This window comes from Strix aluco, chromosome 4 (assembly GCF_031877795.1).
Source record: "Strix aluco isolate bStrAlu1 chromosome 4, bStrAlu1.hap1, whole genome shotgun sequence".
Lineage (NCBI taxonomy): Eukaryota > Metazoa > Chordata > Aves > Strigiformes > Strigidae > Strix > Strix aluco.
In genome coordinates this window covers 50,402,028-50,420,192 of record NC_133934.1, presented here as the reverse complement: position 1 = coordinate 50,420,192, position 18,165 = coordinate 50,402,028, and the positions used below count along the sequence as shown (strand labels likewise).

General features: G+C 40.3%; 2 protein-coding genes and 1 non-coding gene across 6 annotated transcripts in view; 2 read left to right on the top strand and 1 right to left on the bottom strand.

Moving 5' to 3' along the window:
• On the top strand, window positions 1-4,216 carry RPS3A (ribosomal protein S3A). The gene is made up of 6 exons (XM_074823034.1): window positions 1-154; window positions 926-1,029; window positions 2,202-2,389; window positions 2,557-2,765; window positions 3,367-3,476; window positions 4,054-4,216. The coding sequence occupies exons 1-6, from the start codon at window positions 93-95 to the stop codon at window positions 4,173-4,175; spliced, it is 795 nt and encodes a 264-aa protein (XP_074679135.1). The 5' UTR covers window positions 1-92; the 3' UTR covers window positions 4,176-4,216.
• LOC141923657 (small nucleolar RNA SNORD73) lies at window positions 3,730-3,800 on the top strand. Its single transcript, XR_012623372.1, has one exon. It is a non-coding gene; the product is annotated as a small nucleolar RNA SNORD73 (small nucleolar RNA).
• A 2,458-nt stretch (window positions 4,217-6,674) lies between the features above and the next one.
• The window catches only part of SH3D19 (SH3 domain containing 19), an 89,384-nt gene continuing 77,893 nt past the window's right edge, over window positions 6,675-18,165 (bottom strand). For all 4 annotated transcript variants that reach the window (XM_074823030.1, XM_074823029.1, XM_074823027.1 and 1 more), the window contains 7 exons: window positions 17,749-17,879; window positions 15,338-15,396; window positions 13,485-13,672; window positions 13,180-13,232; window positions 12,483-12,669; window positions 11,464-11,561; window positions 6,675-10,118 (listed from right to left, as the gene is read on the bottom strand). In XM_074823030.1, the coding sequence (XP_074679131.1) occupies window positions 10,002-10,118; window positions 11,464-11,561; window positions 12,483-12,669; window positions 13,180-13,232; window positions 13,485-13,672; window positions 15,338-15,396; window positions 17,749-17,879 (833 nt within the window). In that variant the 3' untranslated portion in view covers window positions 6,675-10,001. The remainder of the gene's footprint in view (window positions 10,119-11,463; window positions 11,562-12,482; window positions 12,670-13,179; window positions 13,233-13,484; window positions 13,673-15,337; window positions 15,397-17,748; window positions 17,880-18,165) is intronic.

Sequence of the window (18,165 nt, the reverse complement as noted above, 5' to 3'; positions counted from 1 at the left end):
CCCGCGTCCCGCGCAGCTCTCGCGCGAGCGTCGCTCTCGTATAATCTCGCGCGATCGGCTGTGTCCGGCCTTTCTGTGGGCAGGGCGGGACCATGGCGGTGGGCAAGAACAAGCGCCTCACCAAGGGCGGCAAGAAAGGCGCCAAGAAGAAAGTGTAAGGGCGGCCGGGAGAGGCGGAGACGGGGCGCCGGGCTGCCGTGGATGCAGGATGCCGTGGATGCGGGGCGGATGGCGGCGGGCAGCGGGCTGCTGCCGTCATGGCGGCGGCCGGGCGCGGGCCTCGCCTGGACGCGGGGCCAGCTGCGGGGCGGCGGGAGGGGCGGCCCGGGCCGGTCCGCGGGGAGAGCCCCGGGCGGACGGCGGTGGGCGCTGCCGCTGCGAGTGCTCGGGTCCCGGCCGGGCTGGGCTGCCTGCGGCCCCGCCATGTGCCCGCGGCCCCGGGAGAGACTGCGCGGCCCTGCGGGAAGGCCCGGCCCGGCCCGGCTGAAGCCCTGCGCGCTGGGGGTGCGGGGGGTTCCCGGGGGGTCCTGGTGCAAGTCCAACACCGCACTTACTTCATTGTGTCTAGTGCCTTTTAGTTGCAGAGGTCAAGAAATGCAGCGGGGTCTTCGTGGGGACGTCAGTTAAAGCGCACAGCTTGTATCGCCACAGTGTAGCTCTGTATGGTTTTTTGTCGTCTTAGCTTTATGATGTTTCCGCAGTTGGTTTTCGTCTTTCTGAATTAAATTGAAATGAATGTCTGCCTCGCTGTGGTGGGTAGTGCTGTCTCTATTCACGTACTTGCCAACCACGTTAAACTTGAAAGCACAAAGTGTTGACGTTTGCATTTCCATTTCGCAAAGCATATGGGGAGGAAGGTCTGTCTTCAGCCTGGTTTAATCTGAGAAAACCAATAAAAAAAAAATCTTTTCTGCTTTAAATTAAGGGTTGATCCTTTCTCCAAAAAGGACTGGTATGATGTCAAAGCACCAGCGATGTTTAATATCCGAAACATCGGGAAGACACTTGTCACCAGGACTCAAGGAACTAGTGAGTAGTGGGGTATTATGCAGTAGAGGGAGATGTGTTTGTCCCATGTGCTAGCTCCAAATGAGATTCGATTAAAGAAGTGCTGACAAATAGTTTTTGCTCATAATATTATGAACCTGTAAGCTTAAAAAGAGAAGTGCCTCTAACTTCATTGCTTGTTTTGAGTGAGTTTTCTTAAGTTGACAGGGTTGTTTAAATAAGTGAGCTTAGTTGCGGGGAAGTTGATACAGTGTGGTCCTTGTTTGTACAAGAGTACCAAACTATAGATATGATACAGAAGGATGTGCCTGAAGTTGTGGTAACCTGATGAGTTTGAGGAAAGTTGAGAATCAAAAAGTCATTCTGATTATCACAGAGGGAGATATGGAGGCAGTGTTACTGGAGACCTTGGTCATAATAGACCACCGTGTTAGAAGAGACCGAAATCTGAAGCTTTTAGTTAAAGGGATCTCTGAGAGCTACAGTTGCTAATGTAATGGGAGCATATGTAGATGTATCGCTGAATGGTAAAGGTTTTTTAGGTCATCTGGCAGAGCTTAGGACATGGAAGCCTCTGTTAGGAATGCAGGGTGATCCAGATAGAGGTAACAGTATTTTTGGAAGGTTGGCTGTGTAAAATGGCTAAATAGCTGCATTATACTGTTCTGGTTGCACTTAAAGTTACGAAGATGATTGTTATTTTGAACTGTATATGTGTGAAACTATTAAAATAAGGGTCACTGTAAACCAAGTATGAGACAGCCAGTCTGAAATGGTTAATTGTTAGAGGTAGAGCTGTGAAATGACTGTACTTTGGTGTTGCTGCTTTATCTCTGCTAGCACATGGGGCTTTTTATGTTTATCTTTTCATTATTGTTCATAATTTCCAAATACTTTGTAACCTCTTCCACTTTAAAAAAAAAAACAGTTACACATGCTGCAATCTGCAGTTCACTGGTATTTACATTCAGCATCTGATACAATTATCTTAAAGATTCCTCACAAAGTTAACAAAATGGGTATTGTGTTCCATGAGTTGGTTTGATCTTGTTCAAGATACCTAAAAACTTGAGAGCTGTGAAGCTAGTGGCATCACCTACTATTAGAAAACATTAAATGGAAATTTAGTATCTGATTTGAGTAATACTTTTCTAATGTTAATAAAAGGTGTTTTATTTTGTTTCATAATACAGAAATTGCCTCTGATGGACTGAAGGGTCGTGTATTTGAAGTGAGTCTGGCTGATCTGCAGAATGATGAGGTTGCCTTCCGTAAATTTAAACTGATAACTGAGGACGTTCAGGGCAAAAATTGTCTGACCAACTTCCATGGAATGGACCTCACCCGGGATAAAATGTGCTCCATGGTCAAAAAATGGCAGGTGTGTAAAGAACAAGGTCTGCGTTGTTGCTGGTGCCTTTAGGAAAGGAGATAACCACTGATGCCACGTAAAGCTGCATTGGAAGTGGCATCAGCAGATATTGATGAGTGTTAGGTGTGTGGTTTTGAGAAACCTGTCACGTTGATAAGTGACTGTTTCTTTTTTAGACGATGATCGAAGCCCATGTAGACGTCAAAACTACCGATGGTTACCTACTGCGCCTCTTCTGCGTGGGTTTTACAAAGAAGCGTAATAACCAAATCCGCAAGACCTCGTATGCCCAGCATCAGCAGGTTCGACAGATTCGCAAGAAGATGATGGAAATCATGACCCGAGAGGTCCAAACCAACGACCTGAAAGAAGTTGTCAATAAGCTGTAAGCTCAGGCTGTGTTTTCTGTTTCCCTACAGTTTAAATAGTTTGTTGGTTAGTCGTTACTGAGTACTTGGGGAATGCTGGTGCTTCACGTACCACTCAGCAGAGACCAGGCAAGGTGCCTCTCGTGTTGAAAAGCTGATGTGCCATTTTCTTCAAATACTCTCTTAGTCTCTGTATCGTATTCGACTTCCATCAACCATCATGTTTGCATAAATGTAAATTCAGGCTCTCCAGAGGTTTTAGATTTGTGTTTTTACAGACTAAAATTGTAATTCTGATCAGTTGGGGCTGTGAATGTTCTGGGTTCTTCTGATCGAAGGAAGTTTTCCGAAGCATGGTGTTTGCTTCCAAAAGTTTAATTGCAGATTTGCTCTCAAAATGAGCAGACTTGCACTATCCCTTCTAACAATGCAAGGAAAATGTCTTGGAATCTAAACATACTTGAAGAAAATTGTCGAGAGAGTGAAGGTGGTATTGATGATGCCGACTTCTGTAGAACATTATGTATTCTTAAGAACTCTTCTAAGCCTGTGTTGCTGGTGAAGAAGTAGGCACAATTTTGTAGCGTTCTGGTCCTGATGTGCTTTCTGATTTCTCAGGATCCCAGACAGCATTGGCAAAGACATAGAGAAGGCCTGTCAGTCCATTTACCCTCTTCACGACGTCTATGTCCGCAAGGTTAAGATGCTGAAGAAGCCCAAATTTGAATGTAAGTCAGTTCCTGCAGACTTTTAGTGTTCATAGAGGAGGATGTGGGAAGCCATTAGTTTAAAATGTATTTGCTTTTGGAAAAAGATGTTAAAGCAACATTGTAAGCTTTAAGTAGCTGTAGTAGTAAAAAGGCTTGTCCTTCTAGTCCAACACTTGGCTCGAAAGGCAAGCAGGGATCATTCAATTTGGAGATTTTTTTTTTGAATTCTTGCCTGAAACTGCTGCTGACTGTTCAAAGGCTTTGGCTTGGGAATGAATGATGACAAAATGTTTCGGTCCCAGATGACATGGAATGATTCTACTTTTCCCCCTTTCTGACATTCCCATATAATGCATTAGTAGGTTATCAACAAGGTTTCATTTGCAATTTCATTATGTAGCACTTATTTCACTGCTTGGTTTTGTCTGTCAGTAATTGTAGCAGCATCTCCTTGCACGAGCTTTCTGGAATGGACTTGAATCATACCTACATTAAATGTTCTGGTGGTTTAATTTGTATATGATGAGCAATTCGGTAATTTAAAACTGTTTAAGTAGGTGCATCTCTCACTATTTATAATACTCCTTCTTTTTAGTGGGCAAGCTGATGGAACTGCATGGTGAAGGTGGTGGTGCTGGAAAACCTTCTGGAGATGAGGCAGGCACTAAAGTAGAGCGAGCTGATGGATATGAGCCGCCCGTGCAAGAATCTGTCTGAAACTAAAATTTGATCGAAAATAAAAGTTTTAATATAGAGAACTAATGTTTGGTTGCCTGTATTGCTACTAGATAGTATTGGTACTTGGTATGTGGATGGGCTTTTAAAAAGGTAAAAAACTGTTGCCTTGGTTTAAAAAAAAAAAAAAAAAAAGAAAAAACCCGCTTGTTTTGGAGATCTGTTTTTTGTGATTGGTGTTGCGCAATGGGTGGAAGAAGGTGGGTTGTCCTTTTTGAAAGGTGGAGAGTACGGTACCAAGGATTCTGTGTTGGGTTTTTCCCAGTAATTTTGGCCCTCACAAAACCAGTCTTGTGGATGTGTGCAGGGGTTGTACTGGTGAAAGGTGCTTCAAAGAGGAGCATTGTACAGGGTATGGGGTGTCACACAGGGAAAGGTAACTGCTTTGGAGTTGTTCATTGCAGGGAAGTCTTTGGGATTGATCCAGGCTACTTACTGGAGAATTACTTAAGTGTATGTTTAAGCTTCTTGGTAGTAATTTGATACGACCTTTCGCGATAGATTGGTCTCTGATAGTCAAAAGGTGTTAAAAGATCTTTAAGTTGTAATTTTGATTATGGAAGCAGTGTTGGTTTTGAGCAGTGTAGAAATAAGCTGAAAAGTAGGGTTGTATGTATTTTAGCCTCTATCAGAACCAAGGGATAACTGTAATCACAGTTGAAAAACCTGTGGAACTTCAGGGGAAGAAGTTCTGCTGTAAAGAGGCAATGGTCTGTTCTGAAAATAAAGCACTCAAGTGATTTGCTGACGAATTCTAAGAGTGCTTTTTGCATTCTCTGATGATAGCATTTTTGCTTGTTGCTCAGCGTATGCCAGTTTAGAAGTTGAAGGGTGTATTTTTCTGGCTAAAACAAGGATGTTTTTGCACTATCAGCCTGTTTTGTTTGGAATCGGGCAGCAAAGCTAAACTTCGTGCTGTTAAATTGTTGGTAAGCTTGTCATTTAAAACCTGAGAACAGAATGATACAGACAGATTTGGGGAGGTCACAGAGATAGTGGTGGCTTTTGCAGTCAACTGTAAAATGGGCAAGAAAGGAGAAGCAATTAAATGTTACTGTTGCAACAAAGTTACTAGGCAAAGAGTAGAGAGACACTACTACCCACCAGGGCTGTACTGGTGTCAGGGATTTTTGCCTTTTTCCGAGTTGCTAATTCTGGTTTGGAGCAACTAATATGCAAAATGAAAATATTTTCTAATTTCAGACTGCAGGTGATGTGATTTCATGTTGTGATTCCAAGTTAAACTATTGGGGGATGATACTTAGAATAGCCTGTGATTTAATAGTCAGGTAACTGTCTTTATTGGATTGTAAATACAGGCCTGCTTGTTGTGCTTTCTCCAGTTTGTGTGGTGGAAGGGTAGTGAGTGCTCAAAACTTTGATGCTGAAACAGGAGAAAGGAGTAGTGCTGCTTTTCATCTTCTGCTTTGCTCTCCATCTGCACTCATTCTCCAGGAGTCCCAGAGAGTCATATTTTTTAAGCCATAAATTGCAATAAATGCCTCTTCTCTAACAAAAGAACTTTTCACTGGACTTAGGAAAAACAAACCATGATTTAGGGTAAGTGTGGGGAGATTGAAAATCCTTGAACTTACTACAGCAAGTTTTAATGCAGGTGTGTACATATATGTGCATATATTCAAGCCCTGCTGCATTACAGTAAGATGTGTCAGAACTTTCTAGTAATGGACAGGTGTTGGCTGTATTTTCTCTGCATCAAATGCATTGTAAGGGACTGTGACTGGCCTGTGCTCTCTGTAGACAAGGAGAGTTAGAAATCCTAAGGTGGTGTTTTGTGCTCATTTCTGAAAACTTGTGTGTCTGTTACCCTGTTTCTTTTTCCTTCAGCTGTATGTCTGAGGTGTATATGTTGCAAAAAGGCCAGTCCAAGAGGATTTGGGGAAAGAACAAGAACTTTTTTCAGGTTTTAAAATTTAATTTTTGGATCAATAGACTGCTGGCATTACCATATAGGGGCTCTGGGTAAATGTACACTTTATAAAATTATTTCAGATGTGAAAGTAAGCAGGAAGGAAACCTTTGTGCCTCCTCTGTATTCTCTGTACAAATATCAGCTGAAAAATGATGGTATATGAATAGCAGCGTCCACTGAAATGATGTGTAGAATTGCTGATCAGCTCAGGTTCAGCCCATGGCTTGGTCACAAGTAATCTTGCCACAGCCAGAGGAGAGCATCCACCATCTTGAGTGATACCCTGCGATAATGGCTGGCTGCTGCAGGTGGCAAGTGTAAAACGTACCCAAGTCTGAAGGCTTGAATAAACCGTGTTAAAGCCATCAGGATTCTGAGGGGTTTGGACTACTTGTAAAGGGATGTGGTATTACTGTAGTAGCTGTTTGGGGGTGGGGCTGGGTTTCTTGCTCTTGTGTTAAATACATAAGCAGAATGAGATGCATAAAATCACTGTGTGAAGTGGAAAGCTCAGCTCTCCACAGCATAAGGCAATGAAAATGCCATCATGACTTAATTATAAAAATTTTATTGGTTAAATACATTCTTAATTTACAGAGGTACCATAACAAACTTACTGGACTTACAAGATTTATTTAGGACACTGTTAAATGTACACAGAACAAAGATGTCTTCCTGAAGATATTTCCAGAGGGTGGGTCAAACAGAAAATGGTTTGAGAAATGAGGCTTTTACTGTCATACTAATGTATGAGAGTCTAGCTGAATTTCAAGGTTACAGCTGAAAGTTGCTACTATATTGCAGTTAGGATTTGCGCTCTGTCTCATTCTCATTTTTTTGCAGATTATGTACTGTACACCTTAGGAATTTTAATTTACAATCTGTATGCAGTTTCATGGTGATGTTAGGCGTCAAGTCTTAAGAAAATCCCTTCCTGTAAAAGCTAAGTGTCTAACTTGTTTTAATAAATACACTCTTATCTGCCTGCAGTAATGCAAGCAGCCTTTAGATGGCACTCCTTGCTCGGAAGATAAGGCTTTGCTGCCCTTCCTGCCCTGCGTAATAGGGAGATGATTAAAATAAAGGAGAGTGGTCTTATCTACCGACAGGCACTGACTAAACATTCAGTGGAAGTTACAAAAACAACCGGTCAATACACAGTTGTAAAAACAGGGAAGAGGAAATTGAAAATATAAAAATTCAGTTCTACTTCTGAGACTTGTATCAAAATATTAGAAAACTACCAGACAAACAGTAAGTAAACATCATACACTTAAGCCTCATCTACCATGACAATGATGTGGTCTGTCTTTGGAGGACCTGGGTATTATGTTTGTTGGTGTGGGCTTTGCTTGGTTCTGCTGTTCTCCCCCTGCTGTGTTTCCTGCAGGTTCAGGAATCGTGCTGGCACAGGTCATGGTGGAAGAAGCCTCTCCTAAAAGGGTGATCCACTGAAAGTTTATGGTTGAAAAGTCTTGAGTGGGCTTGCAGGAGTCAGGAAATCTATCTATCTATCTATCTATCTATCTATCTATCTATGTGTTTCCTTGGATTTCTGTAGCAGGAGATGGCTGTTTTATTGGAAAAAACAACATGAACCTTTGGAATCTCCTGGCAGGAGAGCGTGGAGACTGGGAAGGGTTGTCCTCAAAGGTGGACTTACTAAGTGATTTCACAGGAGTTATGGATAAGCTTGCTTGGGGATGGTAAAACTGAATAATACCTCTATAAATTGTCATGTTTCCATCTTTATAGAATAGGACACACTTTATAATTCTTACAAGGTTAATCCCCTTAATGAAAGTAGAAATCCAGTTCTCATCTCATTAGAAAACTTTGTGTGATCTTCATCCCTCAGTTGTGTGAATGGTATCGGTGCAGTTTAAATACACAACACTTCATGAAGCTTCTAGAGGAAAAAGATTGGAGGGCTAACATCTGTGTCTGTCTGCAAGTACTTGTGGCATAACTGACTGCAGAGCGAAATGGGGCTGGGGGCCTCATGTCTGTGCAGCATGTTTCTTGGGCTCACTTCAGGGGAGCCCCAGTCTGCTACTGAGACTGGCTGCCTGTTCCCTGCGGTGGGGGAGTTCAGTTTTGGCTGTGAGCTTGTTCCTTCCTGCTGTGAGATGGTAACCAAAGTGCAGTGCCCGGGGAGGGGAGGGCTACCCTCGCCAGCTTGCTTAGACACCAATTTAGATGCACGCCAACCTTCTGTAGCGGTAGGTAGTTGTTGCTTTAATACTTGGACCTTGTATTGATAAAGTTGTAGGCAGGCACATGACTTAAGTCAAAACCGTCTCAAGGACAATCATTACTCTAGTTTTCAGTCTCCATCCACCACTCAACTGTTGGCCCTTTTGCAACCTGAACTTCCAGACCCACAAAGAAGAATCTTGTAAGGGTGTTTTGATACCTAGTGACCTGCATCTCTGAAGTAATGACTCATACTAACAGCTCACTAGTTCTTTTTTATTATACAATACAAAAGTGATGGAATACTGGAATACTGTCAGCAATGAAAGAGCCAACAGCAGCATAATTTTTTTCTATTCCAGTCTGATGAAGTTAGCAGTTAATCAAGATGCATTTAACTATTTTGTCAGAAGCCAAATGTTGCAGAAAGCTATTTACTACCAGAAGTTCCTATAATGTGAAGCTACCTCAGTTGTGTCTTAAGCTTGCTGTTCAAGTCACACTGCTGCTTTTTACTAAATGCCTTTGTTAGAGCTTCTTGAAGTAACCAACCTCTTGCCAGGCATGTTTTCCTTAAGGCCTTGACAGACCATTTATAATTATGCTCAGTATAGTTGGTATGTGGTAACAAACTGCAAACTAATCCTGTGTCTGCTGAAAGCTAAAACCAAGGCTGTATAATACCCTTCATGTTAAGGATAGGAATAGTGTTACTGAAGTATGTTCCAGTGCTTGAGTGACAAATGAAATGCAGACTGAGTGAAGACTGGCTTTCTACTTACAGGAAGGGGGTGGAGGGGCAAATAATTGGAATAGTGCAGCTACTACTTGGAGGGGATCTGAGAGAGCTCAATAAACGCTGTCTGTCACAGCTAACTTCAGCTGGGAAAGAAGGGTGAGTGCTCAAAGAGCAGGGGAGTAGAAAAATCAACCTGCACCTGGAAAGGATTTCAGGGGAAGGGAGAAAGGTCTAAGATGATTCATACCAATTTGAACATTACTTGTTAGGAGGCAAAATACTTAAAGAAAAAGAAGTTTTACTTCTGTGATCTTCCTGTATGAGCAGCTTGGGCTAAGAATAGAAAAATACTACACAAGGATTTGCTTCTGAGTTTTCCTTCTTACCAGTATTAGATTTGATATTTTTCTACTATGAAATACCAGTTATCTTCCTTATGCACTAAGTCATAAAACAAGTGGATTCTACTGCTAATGTGGAAGTCAAGCAGTAACAAAACCTGATTATCAAACTTGATCTACATACTGAGTGCTGTAATTATATCTTAAAAACAATTTTTTAAACTTGGATTTTAAAAAGTTTTTTTAAAAAGCCCAAAGAAGCTTACTTTATGCAGACTTTGTGCATGATAAATGTAATACCAGATAGTAAAGATACTACAATGCTATTTAAGTTAAAATGGTGTTGCACCACAGTATTTCCCTAGTTGGAAACTGCTAAAATCCTGCTTGTATTTGCTCTCAGAGCATTCATGAAGCATGACTACATACACTGTCACAAAAGACTAAAATTTTCTTATTTGACTTCAAGATACTAGAATGACTGTCTAGAAAAAGTAGTGCAAAACATTGATAGTCAAAACACATTGATGTCTCTGCTGTGCCTTTAGGATAGAAAACATTCTCTCCCACATGTAGGGAGTATGAAGAGAGGCAATGCTTCATGGTGTTTTTAAAATCTGAACAAAGTTCTTGGGAAATATACCAGACTTCCCTTGTATCTCTCCACTCATCCAGTCTTTGTCTACAGGTTCCACCTCTGTTATTGTATCACCTGCCTGTAAGAGAAGGAGTAATGTGAGCCAGTACAGCTTACCATGCAATGTTAATGCATGCATAGCTGATGTTATTTAGAAGCAATTAATATCAATCAAATAGACATAGGATGCGGCCAGTCTCTTCTGTTGGTTACATCTCTTCGAGATTGTTTGCCAAAACCAGCTGAAGGTTCTCTTAGGGTAAATACTTATCTGCTGAAAAATCACTGCCTTCCAGAAGGAAAAAATAGCACTGCTGGGTAACTTCTTGCATTGCTTAAGCTCTCCAGGTAGGTAGGTATGTTAGAGAGCTGCCTCACAGGCCCCCTGCCCTTACTTGTTATTTGCGGGTGTTTCCCTGCTCTGTTATGAGGGTTTCTTTTCTTAGAACACTTCAAAGCTTGCTTTTCCCAATTTAGTCCCAGTATTTTCCAACACTTAAACTTTCCTTTTTCCTTTGGAAACTTTCCCCAAAAGGAAAGCAATTGTCTTAAGTAGCTCAGGGTGGCTGTTTAAAACAAACTGCGGCTCGTGTGTTTGATCCCTGTTCCGGTTTTCATTGTCCCATGCCACACCCTTCATCTGAAGTACTGTCATGGCCCTGGTCTTTCTTCCTATAACTCCATTCCCCTTTTCTGCTTTAAAGAATCATCTATTCTTTTAGCATTGCAGGCTGCTAATGCTGGAATTCATTATTTTGCTAGTTTTAGAAGAGAAAATAGTGTGTTCCAGCTGATAGACACAATTTTGGGCCTGCTGTGAAAGTCTGCTCTTTCTCAGAAGCTTGCTTTTGAGGACACAGTTACCTAAATCATGACTTTGCATCTACAAGGGCATGCTGGTTCTTGTTCACGCTTCTTAATATTATCTGGACATCCAGCAAGTATTTAATTTCTCCCCTTGCTCCCATGGCAACTGTGTCTTGTGCTTCCAAACTTTTAGATTTTGCTGTATCTAGGTGTCCCTTAGAGGCACAGCTGCTGTAGCACTGGCACTCTTGCTGTTACCCTCCTTCTCATTGCTCTTTCGAGTTAAAAAAGAAAGGCTCCCTTGACCATATCAACTGCAAAATGAGGTTGGTATGTCTTGTCATGTTTACCAGATCAGAGAAATCAAAGGAATTCTGCAATCCTGACTTCTCTTCAATGTCTTCAGTGAAGATTTTGCTAACATGAAACTGAAGTGGTAAGGGAAAAAATTTTTTGAGACACCACTTATCAAATATGTTAATATCTATGCCTATTCTATGTGCTTCATTCTTTCACATTGTGGCTACGAGCCTACTTTCATAGTGGATAAATCATATTTTTAACATTCTTCAGGAGCATAAGACCTTTTGGAAAATTGGGCTAAGAGAGGTACTTACTTTGAAGGAAAGCTCATCTTCATTTTCTCCATGAAAATCATAAAGAGCTTTGGCTTTTCCTTTTTTTCCTCCTACAGACTGTGACAGCTCTACTCTGGCTGCAGAATGTAGACAAGACAAGTTACGTGGATTGGAGTGGAATAAATCTCTTTCTGGAGGAGTTTCCTGTCCTTCCCATGTTTTTCCCCACTAGTGTGCTACAGGGTGTCCAGATGTTATTACTACTGCTACTTAGCAACTTCACTGTCCTACTGGAATAAAAGTCTCTATTGACACCGGTTCATTTTACAGTACTAATGCATTCTCATGGTTCTGCTTCTAGGAGGACTAAATTTAAAGTTAACTTACTTGAACTTTCCAACGGTAATATCTAATAAAAGCTGTCTTTTCCTCTTTGTACTTGGAGATGAAGTGGCACTCGGTGTGTGCTATTTGCCAGTTAAGTGGAACTTATTTCCTGTCAACTTTCACTCAGGGCTTTACTTGCAAAAACTACAGGGGAAAAAAATTGTGGTTTTCTGTGAAGGTTTTGACTGCATTGATTTGGCAGCCAAACTGAAGCTTGAGGAGAGCAAACAGTATTCATTCCTTGCTTCAGCAAGGTGATTACCGTAGTAAATGCCAAGGCACAGCAGTTGTAGTTAGAACTCTACCAGCTCTTAGACTGTGCTGCAGTGTTTCTCTTCAGCTGAGGGAGAACCTACCCCCCCCCCCCCCCATCTTCTGTACCCCTGACTTTCTACTGTGGGCAGCTCAGTGGTCCTGGTTTTGCCTGTGCCCAAACCACACTTTAAACCATCCCATAATCTGTATCACCTCCCAGATTACTTAACTGACTAGAGCATTACATTGCCATTATTAGAGAGGGTAGTTCAACACTTACTTTAGCTTTAGGATATTAAGTACTGGGGTGGTGTGTGGCTTGTTAATGCAATGGACTAGTTGGGTTCTCCCAGAACTCTGTCATGATTGTCACAACCCAAGGAATAATGAATTGCCACCTAGTAGGAGCACTGTACCTGAGCAGGTCTGAACAAAAACTGCTGGGAAAATCCCTTCCTTCTCATTCAGTCTTCCTCTATACCACTCCAAATCTACTTGTTCCAGTATTTGGATGTAGTCTCCCTTTTTAAAGGATAAATCGTCTTTGGTTTCTGCTGTAAAATCATGAAGTGCTTCACACCACTCTACTGAGCGTCTGTTGTTCTAGTCAAGTGAACAGAAGAAATGCATTAATTTTAGAAGCATTAATGGAGCCCATACACTGATGGATACTGGTGAAAACAGCTGTACAGAACACAGGTGTCCTGACCTTCTCTCATACAATAGTGTCACTGCGGATGTAGACTAGAATGGTATTTCAGCAATTAGCACAGAATTTCATCTAGGGTCAGACACATTCCTTTTTATCATTGGTGGCAGGGAACAGGATTAATAAATTCAAAATTAGACCACAGGAGCAATGCTTAAAATAGAGCTAACGAGAATTTGCTTAAGCATAAAAATTTACTTATGTTAATTTGCCAGAAGCTATAAATTCAATCAGTTTAGGCCAACTATTAGAATTCAAGGTGTGACCATGCAGCATTGTGTGCTCTGGGAATTTTGTCACATTCAGGTTTAAAGTTGTACAGCTAATCTGACATAATAGAAAGTCTATGTCAATCTGTGAAACCACTCTGTAAATTCTGGCCCTCACCTATAAAATTTTATTACCTGAGGAGCAGAAGAAGAAACTTCCACCTTGTTCTTCAGTGCTGCTCCTGTACCTACATAAGTAAAGCACAACTTAGGAATGACTACTCAAAACGTTACTAATGAGAGAGATTTTAGATACTCGGTGATTATTAAGAATAGCTTCTTAAGAAGTCCTACTATTCCTTTTGATTTTTTTAATTTCTTCTCTCCCTTTCTGCCTTTTTCCCGCATTCACTGTCCTTCTGCACTTTTCTCCTATATGCTGCCTATATGCATGCAGTACAAAACCATGTTCTTAAAGATTTTTGCAAACATATTCATACCTGTTCCAGGCAGATCTTCAATTACTTCCACAAAGTTCAAGGGGAAAATTCCAGACGTGCCTCTGAGCTCCCCTTTGGCCCACTCTTCATTTACATATTCTTTAAGGATAATAGTTTCACCTTCTGAAAAACTGAGCTCATCTTTCTGATCTCCAATATATTCAAATCGTGCTACACATCTTGGGCCTCTGCACACACAAAAAAGACACTTACTTTATTATTACTGTCCACTTACAAATAAGGCAGCATTGTGCATATGCATTGATATCTTTCACTAAAATGTTGAAAGAATGCACTGAAGATAGAACAGGTGGAAAACTGGGGTCTAGCCCTGGTTCTCATCTCTGCTTTCTGAGGAGGATGCATATGGAGTCTGGAGGAGCTGGATGCAACTTCTGCATCCCAACTCCTGGCTGCTACAATATTTTGCATAAGACCTTATTTCTCTTCCAAACAACAACAACAAAATGTATCACTTTTTTTTCTGAGCTACCTGTCCCATTTTATATTTCTGCTTATATCCAAGTAAGTGTCCTGATACACTTTTGTTAAGGATTTAGATGCAATCAAACATGGGTGGGGGGTAGGTGTGATGTATTTGTCCCAAATCCATGGAGGTTTCATAGGGGGAAGCTAGTTATTATCTACTTTGACAAACTTTATTCTGGAAAATCCATCCCAGGCATGGGGAAATAACTTATCTATCGAAGAAAGAAGCATCAATGCAGCTGATAAATTTTTCATAATTTGGTATAATACTGAAAAAAACAAATTAATTTTATCCTCACTTAAATAGATTTAATAATTTAATAAACTAATACAAAAAATTTAAGAAATTAACTCCTAAGAAAATTTTTGATTTATCAGTAAAACCATGCTGGGAAAAAGTGATAACAGGCTTTAATTCTTTCTATAGCATCATAACATACAACCAATGTAAGAAGCTTGATTCCCACCCCTGTCCCCTACTCATACCTTTGCAAAAGCTTCAGGACAGAGCTAGTACTTTCTGTTTGTTTCTTAGTTGCAGAAACAGCTTTTAAAAATAGATTCGTTTAAGACTGAATGATCCCATTGATACTAGTAGTTCCTGCTGCTCCCTGAATTTGCTTTAATTGCTGCAGTGAATGATTACAAAATCCAATAAATCATCGAGTAAAAATAGCACGAAAAGTTGTTCCTTGCCCACAAATCTTAGTACAAGTTGTTTGTAAATCAGAAATGAAAGTGCTCAAAGTGCATTTGATGATTTGATCTGGGAAACTTTAGATTTACCCGTACATTTATACACTTTAAGGTTAGATAGATTTCTCTACTTAAAGTACAGCTATATTCTGTCACATTTTATCTTGTTCTTTCAAATGAGTAGGAGCCCTACCATGTTATATCTTATGAGGACACTGGAAGAAAGTTACAAGGCCAGGAGCAAAAAGAGGAGACTGCAGTGCTGCTGAAGTTTAATCAGATTGGTTCACAGTTTCTGTAATGAATTTTCATGAAAGTTATGGGAAATGCTCTTCTAATACAGCTTCTAAGAGGAAGGAAAGTGAATGAAGTGGACTACATCTATATAAACATCTATATAAAATCTATATATTTATTATAAAGAGAAAGTGATCTACCAATCTTTTGAAGCCATGAAGTGAGTTTTCAGGCTTTTTTTACCTGAACATGAGTCTTATTAAAACATCATAAACTTTCAATTTTGAGAGTTTAACTTTTAAAATATATGTTGGTGAAGAAGTTCTTAACCATATTAACCTCAGCACAGATAACACCTGCTTCAAAGTTATCTTTCTTTTTACTTCCTAGTAAATCAACATGAGAAAGCAAATAAGATTTATCTGACTCACTTAATACATCGCGATGAACAGGGTATTTTCTTCCTGTTGCCTTCTTCTGGAACATCAATCTATTAAGACAACAAAATTAAGTAAATTCTTCCGTTTCAAGCTCATGGCAACATAACTACAATAAACTTGGAACTGGTTAAAATAATCTGGTTTTTAGCTAAACATCAACTCCAGTTATAACCTCCATGTGACTCTCTGCAGTCGCCGGCATGCTATGATGTATGACCACATGAATGTAGATTTTGGTTTTGTATGTCTCATTTCTCATTTTTCAATCTCATGCAAACAAGAAGCACTATTTAATGTTTTCTGTTGTACTGTTTCTACTTGTGACATGATTGATTGACAGAATATGGGACTGGATGATATTACATGTTGTTGCATTTAGCTCCCAACTTTCAATTGGTAATTGCTCTCTATTATTTACTAGCAAAATATATCACAATAGACAAAAATTATTGTTTACACTTATCCTTTCTGGGCTTTGGTAGCCAGCTGTCCTCCAAACAAAAATACATATCACAAATCTCACTTGAATTGGAGAAATGTAAGTTAGAAAATCAATACACAGATATACCAAACAGACAGCATTCAAGTCCTTTACCGTAAGAGGACTTCAGTTGTATTTTTGCTGTGACACAAAGGTTGATCTGAGAGATGTATAAGACTACAAGCCTAGAGACCCTGGCAAGGAGAGCTTTGGGTTACAGCTCACTATCACATGAGCCAGTTCCCATAAAAATCAGCAAGAATATTTCATTAGCTTATGTGAAGGACTGGAGGAAATCATGCTGCCTTTTAGGACAAATAATCTTTGCAGTGCTCTTGCTAGAGGAGCTGGTATCTGTGGTGCTCTGGAGGTTCTATGGGAAGTAATAACTATGTATTATTGTTATGTGTCCAGACCTAAGCTACTACCCAGCTCAATATTGTAAAACACACTATAGCATATTGTATAGAGACCTTGTATCAAGATCAAATCTGACATGAATGAACGGGAGAATTCACTCAGTAAATTAACCCCATGTATTGCACTCGTTTCCCTTTTTTTTTTAATTTTGCTGAAACAAAAGGTTTTTGCACTCAAAGGGTAGACAGCTTTTACAACTAAAATAGAAATTCAAAACACATCTTCCCTAGCTTTTATGAAGTTGTCTGTCTCTATCAATGCTGAATTTGACCCCAAATACTCACTTCACTGCTTTAACATAAAATCTTTTCTCTGTTAGCCATCAGTAGTAACAAGAGCTTTTAAATTAACTTGTTGGTCTGTGTAGAAGCTGCTAATCAATTTAGCTAGCAAATCTTTCTCATGAAAGCAAATCAAGCATGGTTCCATCATTACTAACCCCGAGTTTAGTTTTCATTCTTCACCACTTCTCAAATCTTATTTTTTTCTCCAGTAACACCATTACAAACTAAACAAACACCCTACATCTCTGATGGTTACCAAATACTTGGTATTGTCCATGTAGCAGCAGTGCTCATCTCTGCCAGCTGTACTGGCTCGAGACAGACACTTACTGCCTTTAATGCCCGGCCATACACCTTCGCTGCATCCTGGTGTCAATTTAGCATATGTCCGTGTCCGTATGGCTGCTGTGGATAGCCTAATGGCCCTTTCTACTGTCACACAATGGACTTCAATCTCAGACTCAGCTTGCAATAGATTTGACCCAGCTTCTGACGCAGTGAACCATACTGTATCTTTTAAAGGTGAGGCATTCAATTAATTGCTATTGGGCTCCAAAACAGCACCTGTCTCTTGCCTGAAGTTTACTGTCAAGTGTCACATGCAGTAACGGGATTGCATTAAGCTGCTCATTTGCAACAACACAATCTCCTTGCACTGTGCCAGCACAGCCATTTGTGCAGCCACTTAGTAAGCCGCTTAGGCGAACTGATCCAGCTGGAAAAAAATATTCTAGGAAGAAAAACCCATTTCGTTGGGCCCACTCCTGTCCTGACCTAGTTCACTACATGGCTATAAAAGTGGTGATTCCAGCATAGTTCAAGGGACAAGAAAATGAGAGAAGCTGGGGGGTGGGGTGGGGCACAAAAAGCAACCATTTTACTGAGTGTTGATTCTTACATGCAGCTGTGAAAAATATTCTGCTCCGTAGACCCTGAGAAACTACCCTGGTTAACAAAGAGAATCTGGTAAGGGCCATGATTTTCTCACTTGGCTTCAAATTTACAGCAAAATAATCCCCATAACACAAGCTGGTTGTGCCAAATCAAGCATCTTTCTAATACCATACAAACAAGTCAATATGTCTTCTGTGCTGCCAGAGGGAAAAGAGATTATCTAAATACAGAATGGAGTTAAACACACAGGAGCTATAGTAAAATAGAACCAGAAAACAAATGCAATAGGACCTTATGTAGCAATGTATACAAAGCCTACATACAACTACTTTAACAAAGCTGGCAGGAAATATCCCTGTGTGATTCCCACATTTTCCTCTGTACCACTCAGTATCAATTTTCTCCAAAAGACAAACGGTGTCTCCAGAATGAAGGTCCAAGTCATCAGCATGCTCTGTAACACAGCATCATTTCAGTTAACAGTAGTTGTCACACTCATTGATTTTCTATAAGTAAAACCTTCTTAATATAAATACCCCAGAAAAAAACAGAATGAATTTTCAAAAAGTCTTGATAAACCTATTAGCTTTAACTAAAAGACTGGCCCAACTATAGCTAAACCCATGGATTTGAACAACTCTACATGCAGACCTTGCAGGCTGAGCTTCATAATTTTTAGGCTCTAATTCCTAAGAAAATTCCCATTTGAAAGTCTTGGAGTAGAACAAGCTTCCAGAATA